The 17,628-nt window shown below is 45.3% G+C and overlaps 1 protein-coding gene across 4 annotated transcripts in view; it reads right to left on the minus strand.

Annotated features, from left to right (window-relative positions):
• Positions 1–17,628, minus strand: part of ptpro (protein tyrosine phosphatase receptor type O) — a 103,639-nt gene that overhangs the window by 3,423 nt on the left and 82,588 nt on the right. For all 4 annotated transcript variants that reach the window (XM_055652911.1, XM_055652910.1, XM_055652913.1 and 1 more), the window contains 7 exons: positions 12,477–12,558; positions 11,074–11,164; positions 10,026–10,102; positions 6,687–6,821; positions 4,710–4,859; positions 2,362–2,516; positions 724–859 (listed from right to left, as the gene is read on the minus strand). In XM_055652911.1, coding sequence (XP_055508886.1) covers positions 724–859; positions 2,362–2,516; positions 4,710–4,859; positions 6,687–6,821; positions 10,026–10,102; positions 11,074–11,164; positions 12,477–12,558 — 826 coding nt within the window. The remainder of the gene's footprint in view (positions 1–723; positions 860–2,361; positions 2,517–4,709; positions 4,860–6,686; positions 6,822–10,025; positions 10,103–11,073; positions 11,165–12,476; positions 12,559–17,628) is intronic.

Here is a 17,628-nt window from a genome sequence, read left to right on the forward strand (position 1 = left end):
TTTTGTAATTGCATTTTAGACCATCAAATTGTGCTTTTTGTATGACTCGAAAGTCCTGAAGCAACTCAGCGGGTCGGGCAGCATCTGTAGAGGGAATGGACAGAAGACATTTTGGGTGGGAACCCTTCCTCAGACAATGTAGTTGGGGGGTAGAAAGCTGGAAAAGAGAGGTGGAGGCAGGACAAAATATGCAAAGTGATAGGTGGATTAAGGGGTGGGAGGAGGGTGTTGACTGGTAGATGGGTGGACAAAGGCCAGAGAAGAAAAGGAGGGAAATGTAAAGATGTAAAGTGATTGTTGGGGTGGAAGGGGACTGCAGGAAGGAAGGAGAGAAACACAGGACACGTAATGTCGTCTGTCCCTTTCCCTCCACAGATGCTGCCCGACCTGCTGTATTCCTCCAGCACTTTGTGTTGTGCTCTTTGTTTTCACCCAGAGAGTCGTGAATCTGCGGAATTCTCTGCCGGAAGGCAGTGGAGGCCAATTCACTGGATGTTTTCAAGAGAGAGTTAGACTTGGCTCTTAGGGCTAACGGAATCAAGGGATATGAGGAGAAAGCAGGAACGGGGTACTGATTTTAGATGATCAGCCATGATCATATTGAATGGTGGTGCTGGCTCGAAGGGCCTACTCCTGCACCTGCTTTCTATGTTTGGCGGCTTGTGTGATTGGTGCAGTCTGCCATCCCTTGTTGAACTGGGTCCGCGCACAGCTGAACCCTACCTCTGTCTGTACCATTGATGTTCTGTAAGTTCGCATTTCTGCCACCAGGCCCAGAATATCCACATACTCGTGTTCTTGAATGTGCTGCATTAGACGATCGAGAGCTATGAAGGTTCCTGTTCTTCCCACTCCAGCACTAAACACAGCAAAAGCACATCAAAGCTCTTGGTCCAGAAATGTTTCATTCAACTAAACTAGACATTCATTAAGTAGAAGCAAGGGACCGCAAATGCTAGTTTACAACTAAAAAAAAAGTGCTGAAGTAACTCAATGGGTCAGGCAGCATCCCTGGAGGAGTGCTGTTTTGGGTCGGGATACTTCTTTAGTCTGAAGAAGGGTCCCAACCAGAAATGTTGCTGACATGTTTTCCAGGGATGCTGCCTCACCTGGTGAATTACACCAGCGCTTTGTCTTTTTTAAACATTTATTGATTAAAACTCTGGCCCCATATTAAAAAAAATGTTCTCAGTACAACAGGTATGCACAAATTCATTGTGCATCTTGAATTTGGCTAGGGGCATAGACAAGGGAGAAAACAAATCCTAAAGTAGTAGCTTTCAGTTATGGGAATAATCTAAAATAAAGGTTATTGTCTTTATGTTACGAGAGGATGGTGTGAGTAAACAGGGTAATTATGATGAGGTGAATTATTGGTTCAGATAGGTGGCATTCTAATGGGGCTGAACTATCACCGTGAATATAATTAAGCTGCATTATTGATTGGCGCTAGTTGCTTTAGACATCCCAAGTGACATCACAACCAACTAGTTGATTTTGAATTTCATTTAACATTCCTGTTGGTGGATATAATGCTGGCACTGATGTTCCCAGGTGTTAGTGGGATTACTGCAGAGATTGAGCAGAGTCATAGAACAGGCCCTTCCACCCCCAATGTCTGTGCTGGACATGATGCCAAGACCAACTTTTATCTGCCTGCATGTGATTCATTTCCTTGCATATCCATGTACCCATCTAAATGCCACTATCGTGTCTACACCACACATCTCCTTTGAATTGTGCCCCCCTCACCTTATAGCTAAGCCCTCTAGTCTGACTGTCTACCCTCTCTATGCCTCTCAATTTTAAGTACTTCAATCAGGTCTCCCTGCAGCCTCCTGGCATTCCAAATAAAACAGTCCAAGTCTTTCCAACCACTCCCTGTAGCTAACACCCCCTAACCCAGACATAATTCTGGTAAACCACCTCTGCACCCTTCCCAAAGCCTCCACATCGTTCCTGTAAGGGAGAAACCTGAATTCACGCAATACTCCCAAAGTAGCCGAACCAAAGCCCTGTAAAGCTGCATCATCACTTTTTGACTCTTACACTCAATGCCCCATCTGATGAAGGCAAGTATTCCATGTGCCTGAATCTGTTCCTTGTTTGCTAACCTCTATTCCTGAATGAGTACAGGACTTGCTGCCTACAAACACTCTGATTTTTGTAGCTCATCAAAGTACAAGTTAAACATGAATTTTGTTTTTCCTCTCGAACAACCAGATCATCTTGGCAATCTGTTGGTACTGGAAGCAAAGCACTTCAAATGTATTTCTTTACTAGAGGCAAATGACCATTGCAATGATTGTCAGTCTAAAAGAACACAAAGTCATTTACTATCAGTCTAAAAGAGGTACGTACCTGCAGTGGACAACTATAGGACCAGGTCTTTCTGCCGTTTGTTGCCTGACCAACTGGACGAATTGTAAGATGGTGTCGGTCGTGTCTGCTGTGGGTACACCGTGATCGGGCCACGCCATGTAGTTATAGTGGATCACTCTCCGAACATCATCCACCTGAACAAAAGGCACTGTGGAGTTCAGTATTAAACAACTTCTCCATTAAATCTACTTATGCAGATTGATTTGCACTTGGAATAACCTTCCTCCTCCGGAAAGGATTGCCCTCAGCACACGTGGCAATAATAAACCTAAACCTTTCAGAGGTACAGTGAAAAGAATTTGATTGCGTGCTCAGATCAGATCATACACAAGTACAACAGATAGTGCAAAGAGATAAATACCAGAGTGCATAATATGGTTCCTCAGCATTGTGGCATTACAGTTCCAGAGGGACAAGTTGAATGGCTGTAATAAGATAGTTTTAAGGTTGGGACAGTGCCCTAGCTGATGGAAGGACCATTCAGAAGCCTGATAAGAGGAGAAGAAACTGTTCCTGTCTTGTTGTGTGCGGTTACAAGTTTCTGTACCTTTTGCCGGATGGAAGCAGGAAGGAGGATGAATGACTGGGGTGGGAAAAATCCTTGATTATGATTTGGCATTGTGAGGTGTAGATGGAGGGAGTGGAGAGTCAGGGCTAGGATGTGGTGATGATGGTGTGGAATGGGGGAACACTGCCACCCACTGGCAGAATGGATGAGTCCTGATGCTCTCCACATCCAAAGAAAACAATCGGACTTTAATTTAAACTGAAGGCAAAGTGCAGAGTAAGTCGTATTTAGATACAAGCTTTCCCCCATGCAGGTACAAGATCCTACATCCTAGCTATCAGAGTCTGTGTCAACGAGGGGCTTCAAAGGGTGAGTGAGTATCCATGCAATTTAACTGAGAACAAGTTGCGGAATCCCAATGTAATAATAATAATAATAATGGATGGGATTTATATAGCGCTTTTCTAGATACTCAAGGCAAAATGTAAGCACAATGCAGACGGGGAACGAAAACTCGTGCAGATCCATGCCGTGGGCTAGTAATCTGTTAGCTGGTTATTCAGGAATACCACTAGTTGGGCATGTGGCACATCGGGTAACACTTGCCTTCAATTTAAGATAGAAACAAAATGCTGGGGTATCTCAGTGGATCAGGCAGCATCTCTGGAGAAAAGGAATGAGTGGCGTTTTGGGTCGGGACACTTCAATTGACCTGATTCACCTGACAACATTGTCTTACTGCTGAGGATTTTTTAAAAAGTCTATGAAAAGTGTGTTGAGGTATTAATAGAAATAGAACGTTGTACAGCTTAGAAACAAGCCCTTCTGCAGTCAATGTCTGTGTTGAACATGAATGCCAAGATCAACTCTTACCTGCCTGCACAGAATCCATACAATAACATTCAATAGTCCAGCTGCCCAGCAAAATTACAATAATCTGCCATCTGCATGTTTGTGGACCTAGCTTACCAGGTGCTGTTTCAGTGCTATACTGGGAAATATTACTTGACTGTGTAACATCTAATAAACAAAATCAATCAGCAATGGAAATAATACCCAATAGTTTGAAAAAATCTGCCAATCCAGCATCAACAACATCCCGGGGGTGTTGGATTATTGGAGTTCAACGGCTAAGGAAAAGAAGACAATAAAGAGTACTTTCCTTGAGAATATTTCTGACTGTTTTACAGCTGCACCCAAAACTAGAATAATCTAAGATAGAACCAAAGTGCTGGAGTAACTGAGCAGGTCAGGCAGCATCGGAGTAACAGGAGAGGTGACGTTTTGGGTCAGGACCCTTCTTGAGACTCCAGTCTGAAGTCTCAAGAGGATCCCGACCCGAAATGTCAGCTATCCTTTTTCTCCGGAGATGCTGCCTGACCCGCTGAGTTACCCCAGCGCTTTGTGTCTATCTTCAGTATAAACCATCATCTGCAGTTACTTCCTACACTAGAGTAATCTAGAATTAATGGGAGGCACAAGTAAATGCATGTGCTAGTTTACAAAAATAAAAACAATGCTGGTCAGGCACCGTCTCTGGAGGGCAACCTAATCCAAAATGTCGCCTATCCGTGTCCTCTGAGTTACTCCAGCACCTTTTTACTGTTTTAATGGAAGAGTTGTCAGGTACTGGTGTGATGCAAATAGTTGTAATCCAATTATCTAATCTGCAGCATGCTAATTAGTTTCAAAAGGTAAAGAGTTTAATTACGAACAATCTTCCAGTTGCGGGTACAGTAACCATTAAGTGACATCTCACAATTTCCCTCCCATTCTCAGATGAAAGGATGTACAGGAAAACTAATGCTGGATATCTTACATAGCTGACGTTGAATTCTCGTACGATCCACTCCGACTGAAGGTTCTCCTCAGACTGGTCAAACGGCTCCGATTCATAGACCATTTCTACGGTGACATCTCCATAGCTGACCGGCTGATCGTTAAATGGCCAATAATGGTCGCATTTTACCTGTAAAACATTCATTATTGGTCACATTTCCTGAAACAAAATTGACTAATTGTTGATTTCTGAATTTGTTCCATGTAAATTAAATGTATTTATTTTATATTCTACACAATTTATAGACTGCAATGCAGTTCACGTGTATTGATTGATTGATACAGCATGGAAACGGGTCTCTCGGCCCATCAGTTTAATGTTATTCCACTCTGCACACTTAGGGAAATTTACCTACAAACCTTCATCTTTAGGATGAGGGAGGAAAACAGAGCAGGTGGATGAAACCCAAGTGGTTTAGTTTAATTTTAGTTTAGAGATACAGTGTAGTAACAGGGCCATCAAGCACACACCGACCAGTGATCCCCGCTCATTAACACTATCCAACACACACTAGGGACAATTTTACATTTATATCAAGCCAATTAACCCACATACCTGTGTGTCTTTGGAGTGCGGGAGGAAGCTGAAGATCGCGGAATAAAATGCACGAGGAGAACGTACAAACTCTACAGACAGCACCAGAGATCAGGTTCAAACTGTGGTCTCTAACGCTGCGCTCCAGCAGCAGCACCACTGTGCTGATATATAGCATGTGGCCATATATGCACTCAATCCAAGAGAATTTACTACTGGATAGATGTAACAAGATAAGTTGTGTGCTAGACAGATGTGTGCCAGGTTAGCAATGGGATGCGATGCAGACACTGGAACCTCTACATAATTCATTGCGATAGATCCTTAGGAAAACGCATTTTCTGCACAGCACAAGGTATTCTTTGTTTCAAAATGAAACTATATTTGAATTAAAAAAGGCAAACACTTCAGCCATTCTCAGTGTCTATACATTAATTAGCGTTATATTCGATAGTGTTCACAAACTATCCTTGGACAAAGCACCCTTGTCGCTCGCTGGGGTGATATCCCTTCCCTTGTGTGAGGGGTCCTCACAACTCTGCCCCTCAATGCAAATAGTGCAAGGACCGTACACTGTAGTACCCCACCCGCCCACAGAGGCTTGGCGTTGACTGCACCGAGCTTCAGTGTGTCCCTCAGTACATACTCCTGCAGTCTGGAGCAGGCCTGTCGGCAACATTCCTTGACGGGACATCTCACTGAGCAGGGAGACCAACACGTTTCAGGCAGAACAAAGAGTGTCTTTCACCGAGTTGATGGTGACATTTTTAAACTACATATTAATTATTAACAATGTTACTACAATAATTTCTATGGCCCGGGTGCATGAGATCAGAAATACATTGCACAGGTTGCACATCGAATATTACAGGAACAGGTTCTTTGAACCATAATGTCCATGATGCCAAGACCACTCTTATCTGCCTGCAGATAATACATATCGATGTGCCTATACAAATGTCTCTTAAATGCCTCAACGGCAGCATGGTCCAGGCACTCACCACCCTCTGTGCAAAAAATTAAAAAAAAATTGCCCTGCACATCTCATTTAAACTTTGCCCATCTCTCCTTAAAGCTATGCTCTAGTATTTGATTTTTCCATCCTATGGGAAAAAGGTTCTGACCCTCTACCCTATCTACCTCTCAATTTTAAATACTCAGGTCTCCCCACAATCACCGACGTTACAGGAAAACAATTCAAGTCTTTCTAACATCACCCTGTAGCTAAGACCCTTTAATCCAGGCATCATTCTGGTAAACCTCCTCTGCGCCCTCTCCAAAGCCTCCACATCGTTCCTGTAATGGGGTGACCAGAACTGCACGCAATACTCCATATGCGGCTTACCCAAAGTCCAATAAAGGTGCACCATGACACCCTGACAGGGTGAAAATATTTGGTTAGCTGCTCAATACCAAACTTACCCGTCTCCTCTCATTGCATTGTGTGAGCATGACAACGATGCCCGATTTCTGCTGAATTATCATCTTCCAGAAGTCACTTCTTGTTTCTGCCAACGGCCCTTGTGTCGCAATGTACTCCTGGGCACAGTTAAACCCCTGAGGAAAAGAAAGTGACATGTGCTGCAGATTCATGAAAGATGTTGTTCCCGAGCTTGTCCCTCATTCCCGTACTCGCAACACTAATCAGCCTTTGTCCAAACCCTGCAATTCTGTGAACCTTACTTCTTCTATTCCTTGTTTTTCAGATTCAGATTCAATTTTAATTGTCATTGTCAGTGTACAGTACAGAGACAACGAAATGCAAAAAGGAGGTTTTTTTTACTCCTTTCTGACATCCATGTCTCCGCATCTGACATGCATTAGAAACTGCAGATGCTGGTTTGCAAACAAAAAAGACACAAGGTGTGGGAGTAACTCAGCAGGTGAGGTACTTTGTGGTTGAAAGACAACAGCATGGAAACAGGACCCTCGGCCCACCACGACCATTAATCACCAGTTAACTCCAATACAACCCTAATACTTTACACTCCTATTGATATAAAAATAAGCCATTTTCTGGGCACCTGGTTATCTGGCTCTGAAACATCAGCATATTCTGCTGTTGCTTCACACAGCTGCTGCAGAAACCGTCAACCACAATTTGTCAGCACACAATACTGCAACTCATATCTGCCCTCTGTCAAGAAGTCAGTCCAAACACCTTCCTCTTGTCACTCGCCCCATCACACTTGAGGTGATGAAACTAATGTTAACATTCCCATAGATAGACTCAAAGTGCTGGAGTAACTCAGCGGGTCAGGTAGCATCTCTGGAGAAAAGGAATAGGTGACGTTTCAGGTCGAGACCCTTCGTCAGTCATTCCGTTTCTCCGGAGATGACGCCTGTCCCGCTGAGTTGCTCCAGTATTTTGTCTCTTATCTTCGGTGTAAACCTGCATCTGCAGTTCCTTCCTGCACTGTTAACATTCCCATTCTCATTTTCAAAAGGTCTGGATTGCTTTTCATAAACCTTTTCACCTGTTCTTTTGAGATGTTCCTTAAAACCTACCTTCTTTTACCAAGCTTTGGTCATCCGACTTAAGGTTTTATTTGTATTGCCTCAGACTGGGTTTGGTAAAGCTTTTGTGAGACACTCGGTGCAACATAAATTTGTTTTGTTGTTGTATTGCAGTTAACTATAGTGCTTTCCACTCATTAATGTGGTTGGGTGGTTTCTGGTTGATGGCAGTGTAGTTGGAACCAAGAACCAGAGGTCCCAGGTTTAAGGTGAGAGGGGAAAGATTTAATAGTGACTTGAGGGGCAACTTTATCACACAGAGGGTGGTGGGTATGTGGAATAGCCTGCCAAGGGAGGTAGTTGAGGCAGGTATAATAACACTTGGACAGGTACATGGACAGGAAAGGTTTAATGATTTGGGCCAACTGCCGTCTTTAGTCGGGGTAGTTAATCTGTGCAACTCATTGTCACAGAGGGCTGTGGAGGTCAAGTCAGTGGATATTTTTAAGGCAGAGATAGACAAATTCTTGATTAGAACAAGTGTCAAGGGTTATGGGGAGAAAGAAGGAAAATGAGATTTGGAGGCAGAGATCAGCCCTGATTGGCAGAGTAGACTCGATGGGCCGATTGGCCTAATTCTACTATAACGTGAAATGGGACTAGCGTAGATGGGGCATCTTGGTGGGCATGGGCGAGTTGGACTGAAGGGTCTTTTTCCATGCTGTTAGACTATTTGGTAAAATCTACGCACAACCAAATATTCTGCTGTGCAATTTAGCAAACGAGAAAAATATAATAACATGTCTACATTTGAATGGGAAATGATCATTTTAAAAATTACAATTAAATCTGACGCCAGCCTCATTGCAAAGGTCAAGGGTGAAAGAACAGTCGAGTTATCAGAAACTATGTTTCATCAGCCGTTATTTGGAAGGAGGAAGTTTGAGTAGTTGCACGTTGGGCATTAGCCCCGTCTCAGCTGGATAAAACATCTGCAAAACCACTTGCATCTTAATTCCAAACAGTGCTGAAACTGAAACAGCAAAACACAAAGTGCTGGAGTAACTCAGTGGGGTCAGGTGGCATCTGTGGAGGGAATGGACAGGTGACGATCCGGCTCGGGACCCTTCTTTAGACCGATTGTAGTGGGGGTGGAAACAAGGTCTGGCAAGTGATAGATGGATACAGGTTGGTAGGCAGATGGGTGGACATAAATGACAAAAGCTGGAGGTGGAAAGGAGACAAAAGGGTGTCAGATAAGGAGAGGAGGGGTACGTGAAATGGGGGGAGGCAGATATGAGGTGGCCACTCTCAAACAGGGGGGAATAAGGGCTCAAGTTGAGTCAAAAGAGGGTTGGATGCAACTCAGCTGTAGTAAAAGGGAACGGTGCACTTATTTTGGAAAGAACTGCAGGTGCTGGTTTACACAAAAGGTAGGAGTAATTCAGCGGGACAGTCTGAAGAAGGGTCTCGACCCGAACCATCACCCATTCTTTCTCTCCAGAGCACATGATGAGAAACGGGTGTGTGAAGGAGGAGAAAGGAACAGGGTGGTGGAGGTGGTGTGAGAAATGAGTGCATTTAGTGAGGGTATTGGGATAGAGGGCGTGGGGAGGGTACTTACTTAAAGTTGCAGATTCTATGTTCATTAGGTTGTTTTGTCAGCTACAGAGGCAGATTATGAGATGCTGTTTGCTCATGAATTTCAGTATCAGCAGTTTCTTGTGCCACTCTCAAACAGCAATGTTATATTTATGAATAAGCGGCTCAAGTTGAGTCAAATGGTAGATGACCAGTTGAGATGCAACTCAGCTGTAACTTCCAGAGGGGATCAACGGTGCACTGCATTTTGACATCGAAGATCGCATCGAGGCAGGGGAATGGGGTTGAGAGGGGAAGATAGATCAGCCATGATTGAATGGCAGAATAGGCTTGATGGGCTGAATGGCCTAATTCTGCTCATGTGACTGATGGACACTCAGCAGGTCCGGCAGCATCTCTGGGGAAGTTACGTTTTGAGTCCGGACCCTTCTTCAGTTTGAAGAAGTCTCAGAAGAAGCATCCAGAAATGTTACCTATCGGTATTCTCCAGTGATGCTGCCTGACCTGCTGAGTTACTCCAGCACTTTGATTCTTTTTTTTTGTAAACCCACGTCTGTAGTTCCATCTTTCACCAGTGTTCCATGGCTGCTCCTTAGGAATTAATTGGAGCGCTTATGACACCACAGAAAATTAACTTTGCTACATCAAATGAACCTGAATGAACTGTTATCTAAAACTTATTTTGGCAGTTCAAATACTTACAGGAATGTAATTAGCATTGATGAAGTCTGACTCATCATCACACTGTAGAGAGGTTAATTTCACTCGGCTGAAGTCATCTGCAGGGATAATGGTACCAGCATAAGAAATTATACTGTAACATGTTGAGTTAATAATGCCTTTAGTTCCTCAAATGCAAAAAGAAATGTTCTCGTTAGGAAGCCTTGGTATCTATTTCCAGCCTATGACTTTATGGCCTCTTATGGACTATACAGTACAGGAACATGCCCTTTGGCCCATACCAACCAAGATGCCCCATCTAAACAAGTCCCATTTGCCTGTGTCTGGCCCATATCCTGACCCAGGACACCACCTACCCATGTTCTTCAGAGATGCTGCCTGACCGCTGAGTTACTCCAGTACTGTGTCTTTTTTTTCTGCACAGCTTTGAAGCCATCACAAAAGTACAGGAGGCAGTTTTCTAAGAGGTGGTAATAATGTCCATGGGCAATTAAAGGAATAGAGTTAGAGTCATACAGCACGGACACAGGCCCTTCGGCACAACTTTCCCATGTCAATGAAGATGCCCCATCCACACTAGTCCCACCTGCCCATGTTTGGCCCATATCCCTCCAAAACTTTCCATGTACCTGTCCAAAATTTCCCATCATGTTTTCCCTACAATCTAAAGCTTATATATGCATCCCATAAGAATGTAATTAGCTACAGACTAAAGGAGAATGGTCTTTCTTGGATGGGCGCGTCACTGTTCAGTGTAGTTTAGGGATAGAGCGTGGAAACAGGCCCTTTGGCCCACCGAGTCCTATCCCACGCTCACGCTAACCTACACTAACTAGCAACAATTGACAATTTTACCCAAGCCAATTAACTTACAAACCTGTACGTCTTTGGAGTGTGGGAGGAAACTGAAGATCTCAAAAGAAAATCCACGCGGTCACGGGGAGAAGGTACAAACTCCGCAGACAGCACCCGCAGTCAGGATTGAACCCGGGTCTCTAGCGCTGTGAGGCAACAACTCTACCGCTGCGCCACCGTGCCGCCCCTGTGGTGTGCTGGTCCAAGTACTCACATGGCAGTATGTTGGTGTATCGGTTCTTGCAGCGGTTAACTGGGAACTCTGCCGTGTCGTGGGGAATGTCCTGACCGATGAGCTTGAGATCCTGGAATGGCAATCAGCATGATGGTCAATCATAACGTGCGCGACACATCCACGCTATGCGGGCAATGCTCCTGAAAAGGTGACAAGGCTTAAACACAGAGGGATCCAGGCCTTTGCCTGGCTGAAACAACACTTGGAGGCTAAGTGTATAATGATGATTTAATAATCAAGGAAGATAAAACAGATTTTCAGGGAAGTCACTTGCAGTTACAAGTCAGATTCCTGGGTTAGCAAAACCCTTACCTCTACAGATGGAGAGCAAAGATAGGCACAGACAGCACCAAAACAGGCCCTTCGGCCCAGCTCGTCTATGCCGACCAAGGTGCCCCATCTAAGCTAGTCCCACCTGCCCACACTTGGCCCATATCCTACCAAACCCTCCCTGTCCATGTACCTGTCCAAAAGTTGTTTAAATACTGTTATTATACCTGGCTCAAATACCTCCACTAGCAGGTTGTTCCATATACCCGCCACCTTCTGAGTGAAAAAGGTGCTCCTCAGATTCCTATTAAATCTTTCCTCTCTCACCTTTAACTTTTGTCCTCTCTGGGTCCAAGACTCTGTGCATTCATGCTATCTATTCCCCTTGTGATTTTATACACCTCTCGAGAAGATCGCTCCTCAGCTTCCCGCACTCCAAGGAATAGAGTCAAAGCCTGCTCAACCTCTCCCTGTAGCTCAGGCCCTTGAGTCCTGGCAACATCCTCCTACATCCTCTTTGCACACTTTCCAGCTTGATAACATCTTTCCTAGAAGAGAGTGACCAAAACTGAAGGCACGACAGGCATTTTACACTGGAGTTTGGTGCCTTTGAAAAGCAGTGCGTAATTCACAAACAGCTAAGCTGAACACCCGTGAGACTGCTAGCTGACAGCGGGAAATTTGAGCAGATTATTTCCAAAAGCACCAGTGCATGAATCACGTGTTAGTATTAAAGGAACAAACGTGTTGTGTCAACACTGTATAAATCAAACATGCGCAAAACGTGAAGTGCCTGGACTCCAAATGTGGCCTCACCAACATCTGTACAACTAATATAACATCCCGACTTTTATACGGTATACGCTGACTGATAAAAAGCTAATGCGTTGAAAGCCGACTTGCCAACCCCATCGACCTGTCACGCAACTCAAGACTGGTGCAGGAGGAAGGAAAGACCAGATCAAGAAGGATGTGTCTACAACCTCCTCCCCTGCATGCCCACACGTCTGGTTCAGGATAGACCACGCTCAGCAGAACCAGTTCACGGCCTGCCAGCCCTCTCATCGCAACGGAAAGATGACCCATTACCTAAAGGGGAAGGAATGCCTTACCTCGAACTGCAGAGAGAATTTGTAATCTGAGTCTTTGGCCATTTCCTTGAGATACATTTCAAAATCGTCCAGTTTTACGGGGCTGTGAGAAGCAAACAAGAAAAAAACAACTTGCCGTATTGATGTGGAAAAGGAATTTATCAAGAATAAAATATAAAATGACACAAGGTGCTGGAATAACTCAGCGGGTCAGTCAGCATCTCTGGAGAGCATGGATAGGTGACGTTTTGGGTCAGGACCCTTCAGACTGGTTGCTATGGAGTGATGTAAACATTGCTAACAAAAAAATTGAGTGAATCACAGATGAAGTCGTCGACATCGTAGTCTTATATTCTACATCTATAAAGAATTAGTCTGAAGAAGGGTCCCGACCCAAAATGACACCTATCCATGTTCTCCGCCTATCACTTGTCAGGCTTTGGTGTTCCTCTCCCCCCACCTCCCTCTCTTCCAATCAGTCTGAAGATGGGGCCCGCCCACCACATTCCCTCCACAGATGCTGCCTGACCCGCTGAGTTACTCCAGCACTTTGTGGGCCACTGTAGATCTTGACATTGAGTTAGCAGACAATAGCAAGTCTGGCACCTATTCAAAGTCAAAATCCCACATTCGAAGTCAGGAGCAAGGCACAACTGCTGGGAATGGACTTTCACTGATGTTGATGCAAGTCCACCAACAAACATCCGTTTATAGGTTCTCTACACAATATTCAAAGGTTTGCTAATCATGAGAACCCCACCTCCCTCACCTGTATCCACCTATCACTCCCCAGTTTTGTCCCATCCCCACCTCTCGTCTCCAGCATTCTCCCCCCCCCCCCCCCCCCCCCATTACAATCAGCCTGAAGAAGAGTCCCGACCCGAAACTTCGCCCCTCTATGTTCTCCAGAAATATTGCTGAGGATTGATTCGGGTTTTGTTCCTTCCCTGTATGTGTCACTTTACATTACAGCCAGCTGCCTGCGGTCACAGACTCAGTTCCACCCAGTGCTGACTTGTACAAACTGCCACAGAGGAACGTGTTCTGTTTTTAGTTTAGTTTTGTTTAGAGATACAGCGCGGAAACAGGCCCTTCGGCCCACTGAGTCCATGCCGACCAGCGATCCCCGCACACTTACACTGTCCTACACAAACTAGGGACAATTTACATGTATAACAAGCCAATTAACCTACAAACCTGTACGTCTTTGGAGTGTGGGAGGAAACCGGAGCACTCAGGTGAAAACCCCCTACAGATAAGCACTCGGAGTCAGGATTGAACCCGGGTCTCTGGTGCTATAAGGCAGAAACTCTACCGCTGTGCCACCATGCCACTGATTTCAGAATCCAGTTTGAATGATCTTAAGAGAAATGCAGTTGAGAATAATTATCTGACCATCACAGCCGAGGCTTTGTGATGTGAATGTTTAAGTAGGATCAGTGCATACAAGGAGTGTGTTGGCCACACAATAACCTTCACCGTCCCTTGGCTGAACCTGCAATGTGGACTCCCGCAAGTTCAGTTCAGTTCAGAGACACAGCATAGAAACAGGCCCTTCGGCCCTTCGAGTCCATGCTGACCATCGATCACCCATTCACACTAGTTCAGTGTTATCCCACTTTCTCATCCACTCCCTACACACTAGGCTAATTGGCCTCTGTAAATTGCCTCAACAAACCCGCACATCTTTGGGATGTTGGGAGGAAATTGGAGCATCCGGAAGAAACCTGATTCCTGGGATGGCGGGACTGTCATATGAGGAAAGATTATAAAGACTAGGCTTGAATTCACTGGAGTTTAGAAGGATGAGGGGCGATGTTATAGAAACATATACAATTATAAAAGGACTGGACAAGCTAGATGCAGGGAAAATGTTCCCAATGTTGGGGAAGTCCAGAACCAGGGGCCACAGTCTTAGAATAAAGGGGAGGCCATTTAAGACTGAGGTGAGAAAAACATTTTCACCCAGAGAGTTGTGAATTTATGGAATTCCCTGCCACAGAGGGCAGTGGAGGCCAAGTCACTGGATGGATTTAAGAGAGAGTTAGATAGAGCTCTAGGGGCTAGTGGAGTGAAGGGATATGGGGAGAAGGCAGGCACGGGTTATTGATAGGGGACGATCAGCCATGATCACAATGAATGGCGGTGCTGGCTAGAAGGGCCGATTGGCCTCCTCCTGCACATATATTTTTTATGTTTCTATGTAAACCCACGCGGTCCCAGCACAGGGAGAAGGTGTAAACTCCACACACAGACAGCACCTGAGGTCAGGACCGAACCCGTGTCTCTGGCGCCGAGAGACAGAGGCTCTACCCGCTGTGCCACCTTGCTGCCCGCTACGACACTATTCTATTTTCATTGCGATGATGATGAAGGATGCAGCCCACACAAAACTCACGTGAAGTTGCGCCCGTCCCACCCCTCTACCCGCTGCCGTTTCCGTGACTCCACACTGGCAACTCCACAAAGGCAACATCCAGATTTTCATGTTGACTTTACACTTTCTAACCTGGTCCTTTAATAAATTAGAAGTTGATTGGTTGCGGAAAAATCAAAGTAGAGGCAAGTATACCGATTGGGGAATGTTGTTGATCAATGCAGCTTCATTTATTAATTGTATGCATGCCAGCACCTTTTTATCAACAGCTATTACTTAGTATTACTCATAGCAATTCCACAAAACTAGTTCACAAATACGTCAGTATCCTGCTTCAATTTTAGGTTAGTGCGCTTCTAATTGATTTTGTCAAATGCCTCCTGGAGAATCAGGTAAATAACATCCTCAGTGTGCGGTCCTTTGCCAACACTATTATCAGGCAACTGAGCCATCCTTTCACCACCTGCTCCACAGAGAGTATGTTATCGCGATGCATCACAGTATTGTTTGACGAAAGCTCCATCCAAGACCGCAAGAAATTGCAGAGAATTGGATGCAGCCCAGACCATCACGCAAATCAACCTCCCTTCCATAGCAGGTCATCGGAGATGTCCTCATTCTTTAGGAAACGGGGGCTCCCCTCTTCCATTATAGACGAAGCTCTCACTAGGGTCTGCTCGATATCCCGCAGCTCCGCTCTTACTCCCCCTCACTCCATTCATAACTAGGACAGAGTCCTCCTTGTCTTCACCTTCCACCCCATCAGCCGTCGCATACAGCATACATTTTCGCCACCTCCAACGGGATCCCACTATTGGCCACATGTTCTCATCTCCACCCCTTTCTGCATTCCGCAGAGACCGTTCCCTCCACAACCCCCAGGCCAACTCGTTCCTTTCCACCCAAACCACCCCCTCCCCTGGTACTTTCCCCTGCAACCGCTGGAGATGTAACACCTGTCCGTTTACCTCCCCCCTCAACTCCATCTTCCAAACTCATCTACTGTTCCAAGTGTCAACTTCTGTACATCGGCGAGACCAAGCACAGGCTCGGCGATCGTTTCGCTGAACACCTCCGCTCAGTCCGCCTTAACCTACCTGATCTCCTGGATGCTCAGCAATTTAACTCCCCCTCCCATTCCCAATCTGACCTTTCTGTCCCGGGCCTCCTCCATTGTCAGAGTGAGGCCCAGCGCAAATTGGAGGAAGAGCACCCCATATTTCATTTGGGCAGCTTACACCCCAGCAGTATGAACATTGACTTCCCTCACTTCAAATAGCCCTTGTTTTCCTTCTCTTTTCATCCCCTTCCCAGTTCTCTGACCAATCCAACACAGTCTGACTCCATCTACACTTCACACTGCCTCAGCAAGGCCACCAACATAATCAAGGACCAGTCTCAACCCAGTCACTCCCTCTTCTCCCCTCTCCCATCAGGCAAGAGATACAGAAGTTATAAAACACACTTTCCAGATAGGGCTAGTTTCTTCCCAGCTGTTATTAGGCAAGTGAGCTGGCCTCTCTAACAAGAGAGCAGTCCCATTGGAGATCCTCTGACTATCTTTAATCAGGCTTTACTAGACTTTACCTTACACTAACTGTTATTCCCTTTATCCTGTATCTGTACACTGTGGCTGTAACCAAGTCTAGTTGAAGATAGACACAAAATGCTGAAGTAACTCAGTGGGACAGGCAGCATCTCTGAAGAGAAGGAATGGATAACGTTTCAGGTCGAGACCCTTCTTCAGTGTGTCTATCTTTGGTTTAAACCAGCATCTGCAGTTCCTTGCTACACATCAAGTTTAGTCTTTCCACTGACAGTATAGCATGCAACAAAAAAGCTTTTCACTGTACCTTGGTACACGTGACAATAAACTAGACTTAAAACAAACAAAACAGATTCATCAGTTACTTTAGAGAAATCTACGTTGGTTTCTCCTTGACAGCTGAAAGATTTTAGTTGGCTCAGTCATTCTAATATTAAATGAATGGCGTTGGCAACATCCATTGGATGTCAATTTGGTAACGTCAACTCTTGATCTCCCCCTCTCTCATCGCTCAACAGGATGAAGGGAGGGAACAAATGTAATTTTCAAAATGGGAAGAAACTGTTCACAAGTCACGAAATTTGGAAGTGAAGACACAAGGAACCGCCGATGCACAAAACACAACTTGCTGGAGGAACGCAATGGGTCAGGCAGCATCTGTGGAGGGAATGGGCAGATGACTTTGTTGGGTCGGGACCCAATAGTATAAGTAGGGACATCTGATACAGAGTTCATTCTTATTTTGCAAGAAGCACTTAAGGCGGCACGGTTGTATAGCTGTCTCACGGCGCCAATGACCTGGGGTCAATCCTGTCCTCGGGTGCTGTCTTTGTGGAGTTTGCACGTTCTCCCTGTGACCGTGCGGGTTTCCTCCGCATGCTCCAGTTTGCTCCCACATCCCAAACACGTGCGGGTTTGTAGATTAATTGGCTCTCTGTTAATCGCCAGGTGTTTAGGGAGCGTGGGAAAACATAGAACTAGTGGGAACGAGCGATCGATGGTTGGAGAGGATTCCGTGGGCCGAAGGACCTGTTTCCATGCTATGTTTCTCAGTTTCTCAGTGGGCCGATGGGCCTGTTTCCATGCTATGTTTCTAAATCAAACTAATATTTAGAAGGGTCCTGACCTGAAAACACCACCCTTCCTTTTTCTCCAGAGATGCTGCCTGACCCGCTGAGTTACCACAGCACTCTGCATCCATCTTCTAAAGCTAAAGGCATCTACTTTCTCAAGAGAGCTAGTGTCTCAGC

Source organism: Leucoraja erinacea, chromosome 22 (assembly GCF_028641065.1).
Source record: "Leucoraja erinacea ecotype New England chromosome 22, Leri_hhj_1, whole genome shotgun sequence".
NCBI classification, from domain to species: Eukaryota; Metazoa; Chordata; class Chondrichthyes; order Rajiformes; family Rajidae; genus Leucoraja; species Leucoraja erinaceus.